General features: G+C 28.4%; 2 protein-coding genes and 1 long non-coding RNA gene across 6 annotated transcripts in view; 2 read left to right on the top strand and 1 right to left on the bottom strand.

Annotated features, from left to right (window-relative positions):
- The window catches only part of LOC100202417 (uncharacterized), a 71,267-nt gene that overhangs the window by 4,632 nt on the left and 49,506 nt on the right, over window positions 1–17,129 (top strand). Inside the window, exons 2-3 of one of the 2 annotated variants that reach the window (XM_065790335.1) lie at window positions 7,926–7,944; window positions 8,561–8,686. In XM_065790335.1, coding sequence (XP_065646407.1) covers window positions 7,926–7,944; window positions 8,561–8,686 — 145 coding nt within the window. The remainder of the gene's footprint in view (window positions 1–7,925; window positions 7,945–8,560; window positions 8,687–17,129) is intronic. The other variant, XM_065790336.1, reaches the window with a different exon arrangement.
- Window positions 132–5,333, bottom strand: LOC136076819 (uncharacterized). 3 transcript variants are annotated; one of them, XR_010636615.1, is made up of 6 exons: window positions 2,328–5,269; window positions 1,756–1,849; window positions 1,521–1,651; window positions 1,048–1,111; window positions 849–895; window positions 132–320 (listed from the first exon to the last, which is right to left on the bottom strand). XR_010636615.1 is itself a non-coding variant. In XM_065790333.1 (5 exons), the coding sequence occupies exons 1-5, from the start codon at window positions 2,449–2,451 to the stop codon at window positions 252–254; spliced, it is 465 nt and encodes a 154-aa protein (XP_065646405.1). In that variant the 5' UTR covers window positions 2,452–5,333; the 3' UTR covers window positions 132–251. The 3 variants fall into 3 exon arrangements, 2 of the variants coding, with proteins under 2 accessions (XP_065646405.1, XP_065646406.1); XM_065790333.1 differs by lacking the exon at window positions 1,048–1,111 and having other exon boundaries at window positions 2,328–5,333; XM_065790334.1 differs by lacking the exons at window positions 849–895; window positions 1,048–1,111 and having other exon boundaries at window positions 2,328–5,263.
- LOC136076820 (uncharacterized) lies at window positions 14,279–16,479 on the top strand. The gene is made up of 2 exons (XR_010636616.1): window positions 14,279–14,434; window positions 14,531–16,479. It is a non-coding gene; the product is annotated as an uncharacterized LOC136076820 (long non-coding RNA).

The raw sequence follows: 17,129 nt of genomic DNA, 5'->3' as shown, positions 1-17,129 counted from the left end.
TTATACATATTGCTCATACCTTAATTTGTTTTGTAAAAAACAGGCTGTAAATAAAGGATTTAGCAAAAAATTTATTGATAGAGCAATTCAAAGCTAACTCAAAAGAATAATGAAATAAAGTAGGCACTGCGTTAAGTAAGAAAGTTTTTTATTGAATTTAACACAAAATTTACATTTTCAAACAATTTATTTAGCGTTTGCAGCATTGTTCATTTTTAAAACTTTTTGATTGAGTCGTGTTCCTGATTGTCTTAAAAATTTCGAAATGCCTGATCAACATTCGCAAATTTTTGCATCATGATGCTGTCGTGTAATCGCATCTAAATCAAAAATTCAAATCAAATTAAAAAAAAATCAAACTGCAGAAATTATAGCATATAGTTACATAAATGACTGACTAGGGCAAACAAAATATATTTCCTGTAAAAAAAAAAATCTAAAAAAATGCATAAAACCATTCTAACCCACTATCATATGATACAGGGTTTATGTTTTAAAATTTATCTTCAATGAACCACCAGAGACATTAAAACAGGCCCCAGCATCCTCGCTCATCAACAACTTTCCAAAAGCAAAAACCCATTTATATGGAGTATTACCTCCACAACAACTAAGAGAACTCATCTATTATTACAAAAATAAAAATTACTTAAGGGTCAGAATTCATATTATGTTCATTCTATATGAATGAAATTTATATTAATTTTCATTAAATATTAATCTTAATTTCAATACATGGATTTTTAAAATTGACTCTTGAATCACTTTTCTGATTTGATTCAAAATTTTGAAAATTTGTGGGGGTCTTATGCAATCCTTGATATTAAAATAAAAAGCAACAGTAGTACCTTTTTATCTATTTTTGCCATCCAACTCAACGCAACGTTTTGAAAATCTTAAAAAAAAATGTAGTAAAATAAATAATATTATTATTATTTATGTAAAATATTTTGTAAAAAATTAACCATGAAAAATTACCTGAACGGAAAAAATAAATAAAACTTTGATTAACACATTGAAATGTACATTCTTAAAAATTTTATTTACCCTGGCAAGACAAATGTCTTAAATTTTTAGAGCCATTTTCTACCTAGGTATAGATAAATTATACCTACAAAAATTAAACAAAATTTTTAAACATTATATAGTGATTTTTATTTAAACTTGTCAACAAACATATATTTATAAAATATTTGTTTGTTGACAACAAAATTATATTCTATAACATATAGTTCTGATTTCTATTAATTTTTTTACTCCACACGCACACAGATTTTAATTAGAACAAAAGCAACATTAGGACTTTTTTTTTACCAATATATTTGAAGACATTATCATTTTCCCTTGAGATAGATTAGTTTCTTTCGAGAAGTCAATGTTATTTTCAGCAACTGAAAAGCTTGCTATTTCACTGTGTAAATGGGGAGTTGATATCGATTTAAAAACATTTATAATTCAGTAAAAAAATAAGCATGTTTATTTTAACAAACCATTATGTTACTTTTACAAAAATAGTTAACCTGCTATATTTAGAATCACGTTAGATGTTCTTTGGCTATTTGAGCTATCAAAATAATATCTTCTGTATAGTTCTTCATCACCAACCACAATATCTTCATCACTTTCAGAGAATGTCATTGCTGTCTTTCTCCTTTAATATAAACTTTACTTTTTAAACAAAAAAAGTGCATGATTTGTGTAATTCTTTATTAGAAAATTATTTATTTATTTAAAACTAATTTTAGTAAAATTTACTTTTGCTTTGTCCCTTTTTTCTCTTTGGTGTCAGTTTCAATATTTAAAGTATCTGCTGTTTTCTCTAAGCGTGACTGAGCTTTTTCAAAAAAATCTAAACACAAATCTATGTACGTAAAATCATTTATCAATATCTAATAAAATGAGAGAATGGGGTGCAGTTGGTGCACCGCATAAAAATTAATGAATTTTAATGAAAAACCCATGAAAATTAATGAATTTTTTAGTTTTTAAAAAACACTAAAAGTTTAAAAAAAAAACTAAAAACATTGTTAAAAAAACTTTTTTTTATAAAGACTCTAAAATAAAAATGTTTTTGTCAACGATTAAAAAAATTGTTAAGAATCTTCTTTAAACATTCTAATGACATTCAGAACATATAATTTAAACAAATGCCCGTTGGAATATTGGATTTAAAATAAGTGATATTAAATGAGAGAATAGTCATATTGTGAAGGGGGGCCCAAAATAAATTTGCACCAGCACGTTTATCCTCTCCAGTGCCCTGGTCAAAACATACAGTTCAGTATCTAATTCAATTTTTTTACATTTTTTTATAGTAATATGCAAACCTGTAGTGTATAAAATCTTAGCTGGGTATATCTTCCAATCAGAGGTTGGTGCCTGCAAGGTTGTGACAGCTTTACGAATTGCAGCGGATATTTTAAATAAATTCCAGAAGCGTTTTCCCATCATTTTTCATCCAACTTTTAGTAATCACTACCACTACTTTAATTTTTCCATTTAAAAATTCAACAATGGCAAATGACATTTCAATATTCTGGTGGAATTTAATTCTAAACAATCTTATATAAGTTACAAAATAAAATTCAAAATACATTAGAGATTAAAAACAATGAACTTTGTAAAACGCTTTTTATATTTATTAATGTAAAACACCAGCGTAAATATTTTATTATTTCTATAAACATACCAGCTATTTGTTTCACACAAAAAATTTATAAATTAAAATGCATTAAACTCACTATAAAATTATTCAATGAACTATATATTTGACTAATTTATAACAAATTTTACATAATGACACATGCACAGACATTCTTTAAAAATTGATGGTCTGCAAGTATAATCAAAATTTGTGTTTTAATTCAAGAAATCAGTGATCATAAGCAATATCACAATGTCTAAGCAGAAAAAAAAAGCATAACCACCTTTTTGAAGAGGTATCATCAAGCCTTTTTTCAAAAGTTCTTTTTTCAGAAAAATTGTTTTTAGGTTGGCTAATGAATTTACATAACAAATGTCTAAATAAGATGTTTCAAAACAATCAGGAAAAAACTTTCGAACTGAATGACAATTTAGAGTGTTGCATTTTGCAAGATCTACCAAAACCTCTTCTACTAAAATAAACCCTTTGTCTTGAATGAAATAAACTCTGTCTCGTAGATTTGATGTGATCTTTTTATTTACCACTTGGACAGAAATTTCTTTACCATTCCTTTCTCTAAGAAAAATATCCAACTTTTTTCTCTCATCTAGTTGATTCACTTTTTGGGCAACAGTCTGATGTGATTTTTCGCACCATTTTTTTAATTCAACCCAAAAAGTTTTCAAAAGGAAAAGCTGATAGATGATCAAGACTCTCCCCAAAGTTAACACAATCATCAGCTAAATGAATCATGCTATGAACATTGTATGTTACCAAGATCTCCCCATACAAAATTTGTACTTCTCTAATTAAACCATATAAGCAACTATTTAGCAAATGCAACAATTCATTTTTCACCATTTTATCAGAAAGCAGTATGTGCATAGCAATTGAAAGAGAAATAAAAAAGTCATAGTTAGTTTTATTTATTTTTCCTTTTTGAAACAACAGGTCCAGCATAAAGCAGAAAGAATCAAAACTCGGTTGCTTTTCACTTCTCAAGTTCATTTAAAGAGTGTGGTCTACATTGAAAATTGGATGGTGTATAACTTTGTAAATTTATGAGTTCATTTGAAATACTGTCTTTAACAGATTGACTTATTCTAATACATCGGGGACCTTTACACCAGTTTATTAGAAGTTTTTTAATTACCCCAAGACATATAAGGTGCATATAGTCCAATGGGAATCCAGTTACCATTGGGAAATTTAACTGAACAAGCAGAGAAAGACTCTTGTCAAGTTGGTGACCTTCTTCTTTATACAAATTATTTTTAAAAGCCATGCCAGTGCGAAGTTTAATAGTCACATGCAGCTGTTTATACCCATTAGTTTGAAATTTTTTCATTTCAAGAATAAAATCTTCAAAGTACTCAACAGCATATGGCCCTTATCTGTTTATTGTAAATAGTATAGGCCAAATGGAAGTCTTTTTACTATTGTACATAGGTGCACCATCAATACTTACAATTAGATCAAGCTTTTCCTTATTTCCAACTGTTGATATATAATAATCAATTGCACTTTCAACTCTAAGATATATATAATCGCCTCCACTGACATATAAAACATTAACTTTTTGAAGAGATTTTTGTAATGTCTGCCTGCATTTTGGTATAGAGGGAGTAAATTTATTTAAGTGAAATAAAAGTGCATTTAAAGCATCATATTTTATACAGTATTTTAATGACCACTCATATAAAAAATTTTTTGTTGAAGTTAGAATATCAACACTACTGTATAAACTATTTTTAACTGCAATGTTGTCAACATCACCATAATAAGATTCAACTTTACTTAAACAAAATTTATTTTCAGGCAAAGTGATTGAAATCATAAATATATCGCTGTGCACATCTTCAGAAACTTCAAAAATCTTTTGAATGTCTAAATCTAGATGAAAGCAATTCCATCTACCAACAATATTGCACTCTTCAAGAAGATATTTTATTCTTTTTTCAGTATCTCGTTTTTCTTTTATAAATTCTCTCATGTATAGGCTTCTGTCACATTTAGGCATTATTATTTTTATTTTATTACATCACAAAAGAAAAAAAAAATTAAGGAATTATTATTCTTATACAGAAAAAACCAATTTAAATTGCATTTTGTACTATATGATTTAAGTTTGCAGTCAGAATTTATCAGGCAAATACTTGCAGTCGTAAATATTACTAATTTGCTATGATAATAGCAATGTTATTATAATAAGCATTAATAAGCCAAATTGCTGCCAAGTTGTGACTTTTTCATTTTAAATTGTTAAAATTTTTATATTAAGATGTTCTATTATCCTCAAATAGTTAAAGAACTACCCTAATTTCATTACGATAATCTTTATTCAAGAACTGAAAATATAATTACTTAGCAAAATATATGTTTTTCAATAAAGTTTATATTCATTTCATAGGTTTTATCTATCCATTTATTCTATCCATCTATAAAGGTTTTATTTATATTACGGTACCGTAATATAATTAAAATTTGAACAAACGTTTTATTACCACCAAAAATAACAAAAAAATCCCAGCAGAACATGCTGTTTGCTCAGCAAATTGTTGTTAGAAAACAGCTCAATAAATTTGTTTTGTGTCAACAGTAAATCAACGAACGCTCAGTGTTTTTTAAATAAACGTTGATTTGCTGTTGATAACATTGCTGTTGCTACAACATCCATTTATAGTTGATCGCCGTTGATCGCTTATGTCAACGCAAAATCAACGTTGATCAACATCAAATCAACGCTTCATTTTTTAGAGGGTATGAACTATTTTGTCAAAATAAAAGTTTATACAGTGAATGTTTGGAAGTAATGGTTTGTCAAGTTTAAGTATGAAATTAAACAAAGAAAAAGATAAGAACAAAATTAGGAAATATAAGAAAAATGGTAAAACTAGTTACAATGTTGTATTTTGATTAGAGAAGAAAAAAGTTTTACAACATATTCTAGTAATGAAGAATTTGAGGAGAAAAAAAGTAAAAAAAAATACGCAAAAAAAAAAGAGGTAGAAATACGCTTAAGGGTTTTCACATACCCTTATGGTAATCACAAATCCTACCCCTGAATGTAGAAAACTATACATTTTATAGTAGAACATTATACCCTCAAGATAGAAAATTACACTACAAATGACCGTTTTTGGTACGATTTTTTAACCTTAAAGGTATAATTTTCTACCTTAAAGAGGTAGAATATGTGATCTACCATAAAGGTAGAAATTTATTTGTTTTGTCCCAACGGGCACAGACGTCCGCGGGACATCTATACAAATCTTATAATTAATTCCGTTCTAATGTCCTATAGTTATTTCCATCGAGACCTTCTGTCTTGATGGAATTAACTGACAAAAAGTCGGATCTGACAAAAAGATTGGAAGCAACAGAAATATGTTGGGATAACTCTCACAAAAAATTAATGATATTGCAAGCAGCAATAAAAAAAAACGCGATTTAGCGTTGTTTTTTAAAGAAAAGAAGCTTTTAATTAAGGTGGCTTATTATAAAAGTAGTCCATAATGGACCACCTTAGATAAAAAAAAAGCTTTATTTTTCTTTAAAAAAGTAGGAATATTTTATACATTCGAAGAAGGATTAAAGTTAATTTTGGATTCCAATTTAAGTAATCAAAATATTAGACTAGGAACTATTATAAAAACTTTTTTTTGTACCCAGATTAGGGCAATTTGGAAATGTAAAGTGGCTTGAAGACCTAAATGCTATCTTCATTTTTTATATAGTTGTGCAAGTACCTTTCAAATGTTTATTAGAACATACGATCAAACGTATTTCACATTTAAAAGAAGAAGTGATTTTTCATCACATACAATCACTTAATACTAATGAAATTAGTGCAGAGATAATATTTAGCTATGATTTTTAAGACAGTTCCTGCTATTTAGACCATAAACAAATATTTAATACTGCTGGTGGTGATTCTGATTCAAATTTATTTGTGACCAGTCTGTTATACCAGTCCGTTTGAACTTGGAAGAATATTATGATCTTATGGAACAATTGCTCTCCTCAACCTGTGCAGTTTTTTAGACTACTTAAGTTGAATGCATAAAAGAATCCAAAGAGCACATTTTAAATGAAAAAAATGATATTGAGAGAATAATAAATAAGTAAGAAACATCACCAGTTTTTTTGTCTAATAATAAAAAATGCAAATGAATTTTATTTATGACGTTAATTGATGGCAATATTTTAAATACATTAACTAGAACAAAATAAAATCAGTTTTGTCCGACATGTGAAGATACTTTCAATGATTTTGATAAAGTACAGAAATTAAAAACGCAGAAACTTTTTTAAACACAAACCTAAAACTTACGCAATTAAACACAATTATAACAATATGTAAACACAAATATTTCACAACAACCCAGTTAAAACATCAAAAGTTGTTCTAACGTAAACAAAAGTTGTTTTTTACACTGTTTTGACATTGGCCCAACGTAGTGTGCCTACCTAGTAAGCAAAATTTAGGTGAACATTAAAGTAATCTGATGCCTAAAAGTAATAGTGAAGTATATAAAAAACTGCTTAACTCTGATACATAAAAACAATTGACTGCACTTACGTTAAACTGTTTCAGAGGATATAAACAAAATAAACCAAATATCATAATATTAATAAAGCCATTCATCTTATAATGATACTCAATATAAAAAGTTAAAAAAAAAAAGTAGCGTAAAAAAGTTAATGTTTCAAAAATAAAAAAATTACGAAACACTCGTCAATTTCTTGTGTAAATAACCAGATAAAATAACGTTTTAGTTGATATAATGTTAATGTTCATTTCAATAATTTCTGTTAATGAATATATGTTCATAATGAAGATTTTTAGCATGTTGACAGCGATATTTATAGCATGTTAGGTTGACAGCGATATTGAGTATTTTAGAACACTATGTCTCACTTAAATATGTTTGAAAACTTAAATTGAATTATATTTTCACAACTTTCAATTCTTTTGAAATTCCCTCTTTCTAGAATTTTTCTAGAATTTTATTGAATTATTTTATTACTTACTTTGATAGCTATAATATTATAAATTAAAATTGTATATACAAATAATATATATAATAATTTATATGATAAATATATATATATACAATATTAATAACGATAATAATAATAATAATAATATATATATATATATGTATATATATATATATATATATATATATATATATATATATATATATATATATATATAATAAATATAAATAACTAAAATGCATTATCTCACCTTTCATTTTTTTAAACTTTATTATAGGATACAAGCTCAGCTGTTGGTAAGTATTTTATATATGAAGTATCGTAAAAAAAATTTGATTATTGTGTATATATTAATGTGTTTGCAAAATATATATATATATATATATATATATATATATATATATATATATATATATATATATATATATATATATATATATATTGCAGTCGTGGCGGTGGTTAGAGCTTTGCATTAAAATATATAATATGTTGTTTAACTTAATATTTAATAAATAAAGTTTCACAGCTGTTAACAATAATAGAATTTATTCAAATTATTAATAATATAACATTTAATTATTAAATTTAAATTTATAACACCTGAAAATATATGATTTCTATTTGGTGCCACTGTTAACTAATTTGTTCTTGTTAACTAATTTGTTTGGTGCCACAGTTAACTAATTTGTTTGGTGCCACAGTTAACTAATTTGTTTGGTGCCACAGTTAATTTGTTCCTACTGAATCTGAGTTAGCACAAACATCAAAATAATGTGTATAATATAAAATATATATTTTAATGCAAGATATTGTGTTTATTTTTGTATGCGTGCATGTTGCATTGTGTTGAGCATGAGTGCTTACTTATATTGTGTTAAGTAAAAACATAATAAAATTTTTTTTTTCTTGTAGATTGTCCTGGCAGCACTGAAAACTCCAGTGAATTTAATAGCAATATTGAAATAAAAAATATAAGAGTGTGCTGTAGTTACAGCAACCATGAATATCATCTTGTTATACAATGGTCAAATCCCTCTTGTAAGTTTAAATTAGTTTATTACTAGATGCAAAATGTTTTTTTTTCAACCAATTGTTAATCAAACAATACTTTATAATATTATATATATATATATATATATATATATATATATATATATATATATATATATATATATATATATATATATATATATATATATTAGAAGTGTGTATAATTTTTTTCCAATTGTTTGAAAATGACATTGTCATATATCAATCGAAAGAAGGGGCTTACCTCCTATGAGGTGATACTTTTATTATAGAAAATTATAAGGACGTTGTTATAACAACGCTATCATAATGAAAAGTTATTATAATAGAATTGAAAAATTTTTTTTGTTTAAATTAAATATTAATTATTGCTTACTAATTTAAAATGGGTGAAATCAAAATACTCCATACTTGGAAATCTAATTTTGCAGATCTGATAAACTTTTGGTTTTATAAAACTTACCAACATAGTTAAGCAAAAATAAATGCATGCCGTAAACCTAAAAAAGTTTGAGTATTGTTTTAAAAAGATTGTATATTTGTCTTTTTAAAGAACCGCTTTTTCTCTATTTTTTAAAATAAACTTTAACCTTACACAAACCATTTATTTACAATACGATTAATTTAGATCACAATTTTGGTTTATTGCATGAAACAATTTGGATGTTGTGAGAAAATTTTAAAAGCTCAAGAACTGTTATACTATTAGAATGACCACGTGACAAAGCTGTTTAGAATGACCACGTTTCCGAATTCCATAAAAAACTCAAATTAAACTTTAATATAAAAAAAATACAAACTGCGAAAATACGCAGAACGTAAATCATTTTGTAAAAAGAACTATACTTACATGTTATTTCTTAAAGCTAAATTAGGTCTAATAAAATCAATAAAATCAATCCTAAATAAAATCAATTCTAAGCTTAACAAAGTTAATTTAAAAGTTATTGTGATATTTAAAAATGATACAACAAGTAAATAGTTACAAACTGTTTCAAAAAAAGTTATTTTTGTCAAAAAGATAACTTTGAACACAAACTGTTGTGTAACTAAAAGTAATAGTCTAGTATAGCTATGTACACATGGCTATACAAAAGGTGAAAAACGCTCCTGTTGATGGTTTCGCATCACCTGCCTAATACTTGCAACATCTTTTTGTTAATAACTAATTTAATACTTGCAACGTCTCTTTTGTTAACTTAACCAAAAAAAAATGTCTAATCATCTTGATAGGACCTTTTTGCTTTTGTCTCTTTCTTTAATTGGACTTTTTATTAATGTTTGTACACGTCTTCAGGCTATTCCATTTGATTGTTGATATTTTAGGCTACTAGTGATAAGTTGAGGCTAACGGGTTATAACTAAAAAACGGTAATAACTTTAAAAGGGCATAACTCCCTTGGTTCATGAGATAAAAAATTAAAAAAGAAAAAAAAAAGTATTTTAGGTGGGCAATTTATTTACATATTAATTTTTTTCAATCAAATCATTGCGTCTTACTTAATCTAATCGGCGCCGAGTTGACTCAGAATGGCGATGTACAAGAGATTTTTCCATTTTAGAAAAGCAATACTTTATTCTGTTGCGCTATTTCTCAAGTTTATCAGTTTTCCGATTATTCTTAAACACTTTTCTATTAAGAATACTCCAAAAATCCTCAATCGGATAACATTCAGGCACTTTTGCAGGGTTATCTTCTTTTTCGACAAAAATAATCTTTTTCTCATTTATGAGAAAAGTATATTTTATCTCATTACTTGAATGATAAATATCATTTCCATTAATCGAAGAGTGTTTATATGTGAAGTACAATTCGTTGTCAAGGATTAACAGTTTATTGGCGGAAATTTGATACATCCAACCGACCTTCATTCGAACTGTCTCTATTTGGTCACAATTTCTTAATGCAATCTTCTTCTTTGCCCTTATTAAGGACTTTGTTTTTATTATTTTGTTGATATATACTTGGGTGCACTCAAATTTCCGATCTGTTTGTGTTTACGATATGCCGTCTTTGTGGTCAAATATTGTTTTAAGTCCTTCAATTTTCTATTTTGTCATTATTTTGGCAATCCTACCACTTCCAGGGGCTCTCTGTTGCCCAGAATTATTTTCAACGCGTTGAATAATGGTTTAGATGGTGTTAAAAGGAACTTTTTTAGCAAGAAAGTGATCAACTGTAAACTTTTTCCCTTCAGACTGATTTTTCAAAGAGAGCTGTACTAAACGTTCTCGATTAGCTTTTTGTTTTTCTGTCATTTTTCTCTGCAACAATAAATTATTTTATTCCAAATAAAACAAGCTTAGTAAAGAATTGAAAATGCAACAAACTAGGTAACCATAATTAATATAAAGTATGCTACATAACTTTGTCTTCAAAGCCATTACCGTTTTTTAGTTATAACCCGTTATAACTAAAAGTTTACGAAAAATATAAAAAATAAGTTTTCAGAATTCTAAAGTTGTAAATTGTGTGTCATTGTTTCTTCTCACTATCTGCGATATACCAAGTCTGGAAAAAACCATTTTAAGTTATCACTGTCATCATCTTTATCACTGTCTGTGATTGGATGTTGTATAATATAATGATTTCTCGATAACGACTATATAATCAAATGATTTCTCGAATAGTCGACCACTGCTATAAAATTCTGTTATAATACTGTTATAATAATACTGTTATAATAGGTTATAAAACTGTTATAATAAGTTATAATACTGTTATAATATTTTGTTGATATCATTATTTCCGTAGTTTGTTTTTGGACTAAATTTTCTATTTTTTTGTAAATGCCGGACTAAAAGAAAGAGTCTCTTGCTTTCGTTTTTTTCCAATCCTAACTTGTGGTAGATGTAGTTTTTGTAATATAGCTTTTCACATTGATGCTTGAATTATGATTCCTTTAAAGGTTATTGTGTTAATTATTATTGTCCGTTCTTTTTTAATAATAAACAGATTGTGTAAACCATAGGTATTTGATCAACTACTTCATCTTTCGAGACCTAAATAATGTATCTTCCGAAATCATTTCTTTATCAGCTTAATAAAGTAAACCGAAATCACATTTTTGCAATATATACATATTAAATGAATATATATTAAATGAAAAAATCAAAAAGTACAGCAAGAAACTTTTTTTTGAATAATGTTTAGTTTAATTGTGCTGGTACATTAATCTTGATGCGATTGCAATTGGTTTTTCATTTTAAAGCAGTACTTCTCAAACACTAGTTTTCCATGCATTTACTTGTATTGTCATTGGTTTTTTGATATCATAGAATACGAGACATTGTTAGGCAGAATATAGTAGTTTTTTAAGTTTTTAGAATAATTGATCAAGTGCTTTTCCCCATTGCATGTGTATCCTTTTAAAATGGTTCCGTTATTTTCAATAAGTTAGGTTGGAATTTACCAACATAGTTTACTATGTCTAGAAACCTTTGCACTCCTTATTTAGCTTTAGATTTTGGCATTTCATTAATAGCATTAATTTTTGGTTCACCTGGTTTTATTTTGTTCATAAATAGTTTGTGGTCAAAGTATATCAGCTGCGTTGTTTTAAATTTGCATTTTTTAGTATTTAGGGTAATTGCCATTTTTTCAGCCCAATCTAAGTTTTTCATCAAATTTTCATCTTGATTGATGATCTTGATTTAACATCTTTTGTGCCCAATATTAGAACATGATCAATATCTGATTTCACAAAACAAAGATCATCAAAACTTTGATTGGTTCATTTATGAAATACTTTTTGTGCCGAATGCATACCGTAAAGTAAGCATGTAAACCTAAATCTTCCAAATAGTGATAAATATTTTGTGGTTAACATAGAGCTATCTTTATCTGATGGAATCTGTCAATAACTTTCGTTTGCAACTAGCTTTTTAAAAATGTTTGCGTCACAAATTCTAGTTTTTTGAAAGTAGGAAATTGGTAATGTTCTCTTTTTATAGTTTTATTTAAGTCTATTGGATTAAGTACTAATTGCCCATGTTACTTTTCTATAACAACTAAAGAGTCTATCCATTCGGTTGGTCCATCATTTTTTGTTATTACTCCAGTTTTTTTCATTTTGCCCAATTATTTTTTAATTTTCCTCTCAAGTGACACATATTGAGATATGATATTCATGTCCAATAACCCCAAATCCATTGAATAAATACGAATACATATTTAGCATTTTTTATTTTAACTCTTTTTCTCGTTTTTTTTTAATCCATTTAACTTTGTTTAGATTTTTTTTTCTTTGGTTTCAGTACTTATCAACTTCTCTTGTTGTGTTGTCTTCAGTTGTTACTTTGTTTAGTTGTTTAATAACTTGCATGTCTTGAAGAGGTTTGTAAACTAAGAACAATTTTACTTTTTGTTTTTGCTGCATAGAATTTTACCATCTTTTTACAATTTTTCTAGTAACACATCATCTTAGTTGTTCGAACCAATGGAATATAATTATCACCATAATCACAAACTTTGATGTTTGTTTAAGTGAGGTTATCACGTGATTTGAGATGGTCGTAGACTCTTTTTGACATAACATTAACATCAGCTTGATTTTAGCATTAATTTCAGATTAACTTTACTTTAAAATAAATACGAATGAAAACTATTAATTTAGACATATAAGTAATTAATATAATAATTAACTATAATAAAAAAAACTAAAATAAATTAATTATAATAAAAAACTTATATAACTGCCGCAGAAATTTAATAAATATGTGAAGCATAGCATTGCATATATGAAATGCTATACTCCATAATGCTATATATAGAGTTATACCGATAGAGAGAATATACTTATAGAAAGTTTCTACCAAATGGGCCCCGAATAGGAAACCCGTTAAAATCCCAGATTCCTAATCTCATTTAATAACCAGATGAAGCCCATACGTAAGTTTTTGTTTCATTTAATTAACCACACAGAACCCGTCTGGAAACCAGAACACAAACCCATATGAATCCTGTCCCTGTAAACCCAGACAAAAACAGTACGGGGTACGCTTGCTGGATATCGAAACCTAAATATATGAAACACCTTTCAAAAATAATTTTAAAATTATGCAAGTCCATTTAAGTTTCTAACAAAAAAGAAACTTTTAAAGCTTAAATAACGTTTGTGCTTAAGTAACTACTCTGAAGTCATATTATTATTTTTCATGTATCTATTTTTTAACACTTGGTTAAGGTATCGTCCACAAAATACGCAATGCTAAATTTCAATACTATACAAAAACAAAAAAGATCAAATATTTTCCCTCGCAGGTCCGTAAGTTAAATAAAAATCAAAATAGTGCAAAAAGTTTAATGAAAAGCTTAATACTATAGGGCAGAAGTTATGTAAAAGCTGAAACGTTTCTTTTTTGGTAATTTATTCAAACGGCTATAAAGAGATTATGGAAGTAAATTGCTAAAAGTGAAAACTAATGTAAAAACTTCGCTTTTAACATTTTTACTGTTTACGGATAAGATAAAATATGAGCTTTTTAGCCATTTATTTAATATTTTAATGCTATAAACAAGACTGTTTACTTTCTAATAAAGACATTTTTAAAGTGTAAGTAAATAACACATTTGTTTCAACTGTTTTTATAGCCCGATGCGTTTTAATTACACTGTACAACAACTTTTAACTTTTTGAAAAAAACAAGAACCAAATTAGGTTATCTTTATTAATTCAGACGTGCTGATTCCAAATATGTAATCAGTTATGCTGTAGCACGTCACAATATTTTGTAATAACGATTTAAAGATGTAACGTAAGATGCATTTTTTTATACATATGAATAAGTGTATGAACATGTTTATTATCACTTTTTAACACAAATTGTTTACTTGTATTTAATTGTATTTAGCCTGGCGTTTAAATGCTGCATCGGGTTCATCGCGCTGCAAATTCCAGCAGTAATCTGCAAGCATGGCGGGGCTCCACTTTCCCTTGTATCTGCTTTCCATTGTGGCAATACTCTGATGAAAGCGCTCGCCATTTTCATCATATACATCTCCATTGACAGAGAAGAAGGAAAGATGGGACTGAAGAAAGTGGAGCTTCAGCGACATGTTACAACCCAGTTGTTGATAGGATGCAATTAATCTGTCTACCAAATCAGCGTAATTTGGTGCAATATGTTTTCCAAGAAATCCCTGGCACAGCCGTTTGAATGCATCCCATGCTGCAAGTTCATATTGATCCATCGTTCCCGAAAGCGTTTCATCCAGCATCAGTTCTCGTATTTGGGGCCCCACGAAAATGCCCTCTTTAATTTTGGCGTCACTGATTTTAGGAAATTTGGTCGGCAAATACTGAAATGCTGGTTTGTCGTGATCTAACGCCTTTACAAACTGTTTCATGATTCCAAGCTTGATGTGAAGATTGGGCAAGATGATCTTCTCTTTATCCTCAAGAGGTTCATAAATAACGTTATGGGAACCAACCTCAAATGTTTTTCGTTGTGGCCAACATTTCCTCATATAATGTTCTGATATCATCCTGCTATCCCATTTGCAGAGGAAACAAATATACTTAGTAAAACCAGCCTGCAATCCATTCAGTATAGCAACAACTTTCAAATCTGCACATATGGACCATCTGTGATCTCTGTATTTAATTCTGTCCAGAATAAGTAATATATTCACATAGCTTTCCCTCAGGGTTACCAAATGTGCTATGGGAATGGAAGGCAGCACATTTCCAGTATGCAGTAATACTGCCTTAATACTATAAAGCGATGCGTCAATAAACAAATTCCACATAGATGAATCGTATTGTATTCCTAGATCATCAAGCAATCCACTGATGTCATTACAGAAGCAAAGTTCTTCATCCATAGAGAAGTATTGCTGCAGTTCCCGTGATCGCTTTCTAAATGACGACACTCTTGCATCACCAGCCAACAGATGCCACTCCTGGAGACGTGAAGCCAGCGATTCACTCTGTTGCTTTGTTAAATACAAATCTCGAACGAGATCTTTCAGGTCAGATCCTGTTTTGAAGTGGGGTTTACGCTCTGTATCTTCTGGCAACTCGTAACTATCATTGTCATCAGTATCCTCGTCTGAATCAGAACTGTCCGTGTTTGGGATTTTCGATGGAGGTTCAGGAACAGGGAGTTCAGCCGAATGAGGAACAGAACAAATAGCTAAAGGTAGATTTGGGTACACTATAGCTTTCTTACCCTAAGAATTGCGACCTGATATGTTAACAGAACAGAAATAGCAATCTGAGCAATGATTTTGGGGTTCACGCCACACCATTGGCACCCCAAATGCTGGTCCTCCACCAGTCCTGTTCGCCCACGACGTTACTGAGCTAGCGCACCTCACACAGCATGCATGAGGCGCCCAGTTCTTATCCTGGTCCCCGACTTTGCAACCAAAGTATAGTTCATACAGTTTTTTCACATGTGGTGTCAATCTTCGTCTGCATCTCTTTAAAGTCAGTTCGCCACAAATGTAGCAAAAGTTGTCGGCTTGATTTTTACAAGTTCTGGGCATTTCTTGTTTCAATATACACTGTATTATATCTATATATTACTTGGCTAACTGTAGTTTATCTAAAATAAAACAGACTTACATTTAGTCTAATACAAAGTTAAACAAATGCAAATAGGTATATGATAAAGAAATGCTAATAAATAAATCATAAACAACTGCTAATAAATGCATTAAAAATTACATTGACAACTTTCATAGTGAAAATCGAAAATTTGAAAATGTGAATTTAACCAAAATTGGTGGGTCACGCAACAAAACGGACATCATTTTCGTAATCTCTAAATCAAAATACATAAGGTAGTGTCAATGACATTTCCGTTTTTTTTTCGTTGTTGTACAGTGTTATTTTAGCGGTAGTTTTGTTTTGTTTGACACTTTGGTTAAAAAAAGGTTTATAAAAAAAATAATAAATTAAATAAGAAAAGCTTAAATTCTACTTTTTAAAAATATATAACAGCAATAGTCAAAAATAGGCGGAAAACACAAAAAAATGAAGTTTAAAAACGTAAGTTTTTGTTTTTAAGAAATGGAAATTGTTCGGATCTCTCCTTAAGTACTCTGAGTACTTCTATTTTTTAAATAAATTTATCGTAATTTACGGACGATCACTATCTCAGAAAATAGTATTGCTCATAATAAGTTTTAAGTTTTCAAATAAATGCAGACTAGATATCATACTAATTTAGGAAGAACACCCGTAAATATATATGACGGGTTATAACTAAAAAAGGGTAATGACTTATAATTATCATTATTATTATTACTAAAAATAGTAATTGCCGAAACAGTATAAAGGTATTGATAAGTGAGGTTTGGTGTTTGTGATGAGGGCTATATTCTCCCGCACCTTTGCTCCTCTAAACTTTAGAGTTATGTTACATACATAGCGTGAGTGCGCATGTATATGCCCGAGAAAGTAATTTAGACTAAAGTACTTTCTCAGACATATATATGCACACA

The sequence above is a fragment of the Hydra vulgaris genome, chromosome 02, assembly GCF_038396675.1.
Source record: "Hydra vulgaris chromosome 02, alternate assembly HydraT2T_AEP".
Taxonomy (NCBI): Eukaryota; Metazoa; Cnidaria; class Hydrozoa; order Anthoathecata; family Hydridae; genus Hydra; species Hydra vulgaris.
Note: the sequence above shows the minus strand (reverse complement) of the source record. Positions and strands in the feature narration are given on the sequence as shown.

Coding starts and splice junctions, on each gene's coding strand:
- LOC136076819 (XM_065790333.1), bottom strand. CDS start 2,451: ATGATGGGAAAACGCTTCTGGAATTTATTTAAAATATCCGCTGCAATT. Junction 1,850..2,327: donor TAAGATTTTATACACTACAG/GTTTGCATATTA, acceptor ATTTGTGTTTAG/ATTTTTTTGAAAAAGCTCAG. Junction 1,652..1,755: donor AAAAAAGGGACAAAGCAAAA/GTAAATTTTACT, acceptor TTTATATTAAAG/GAGAAAGACAGCAATGACAT.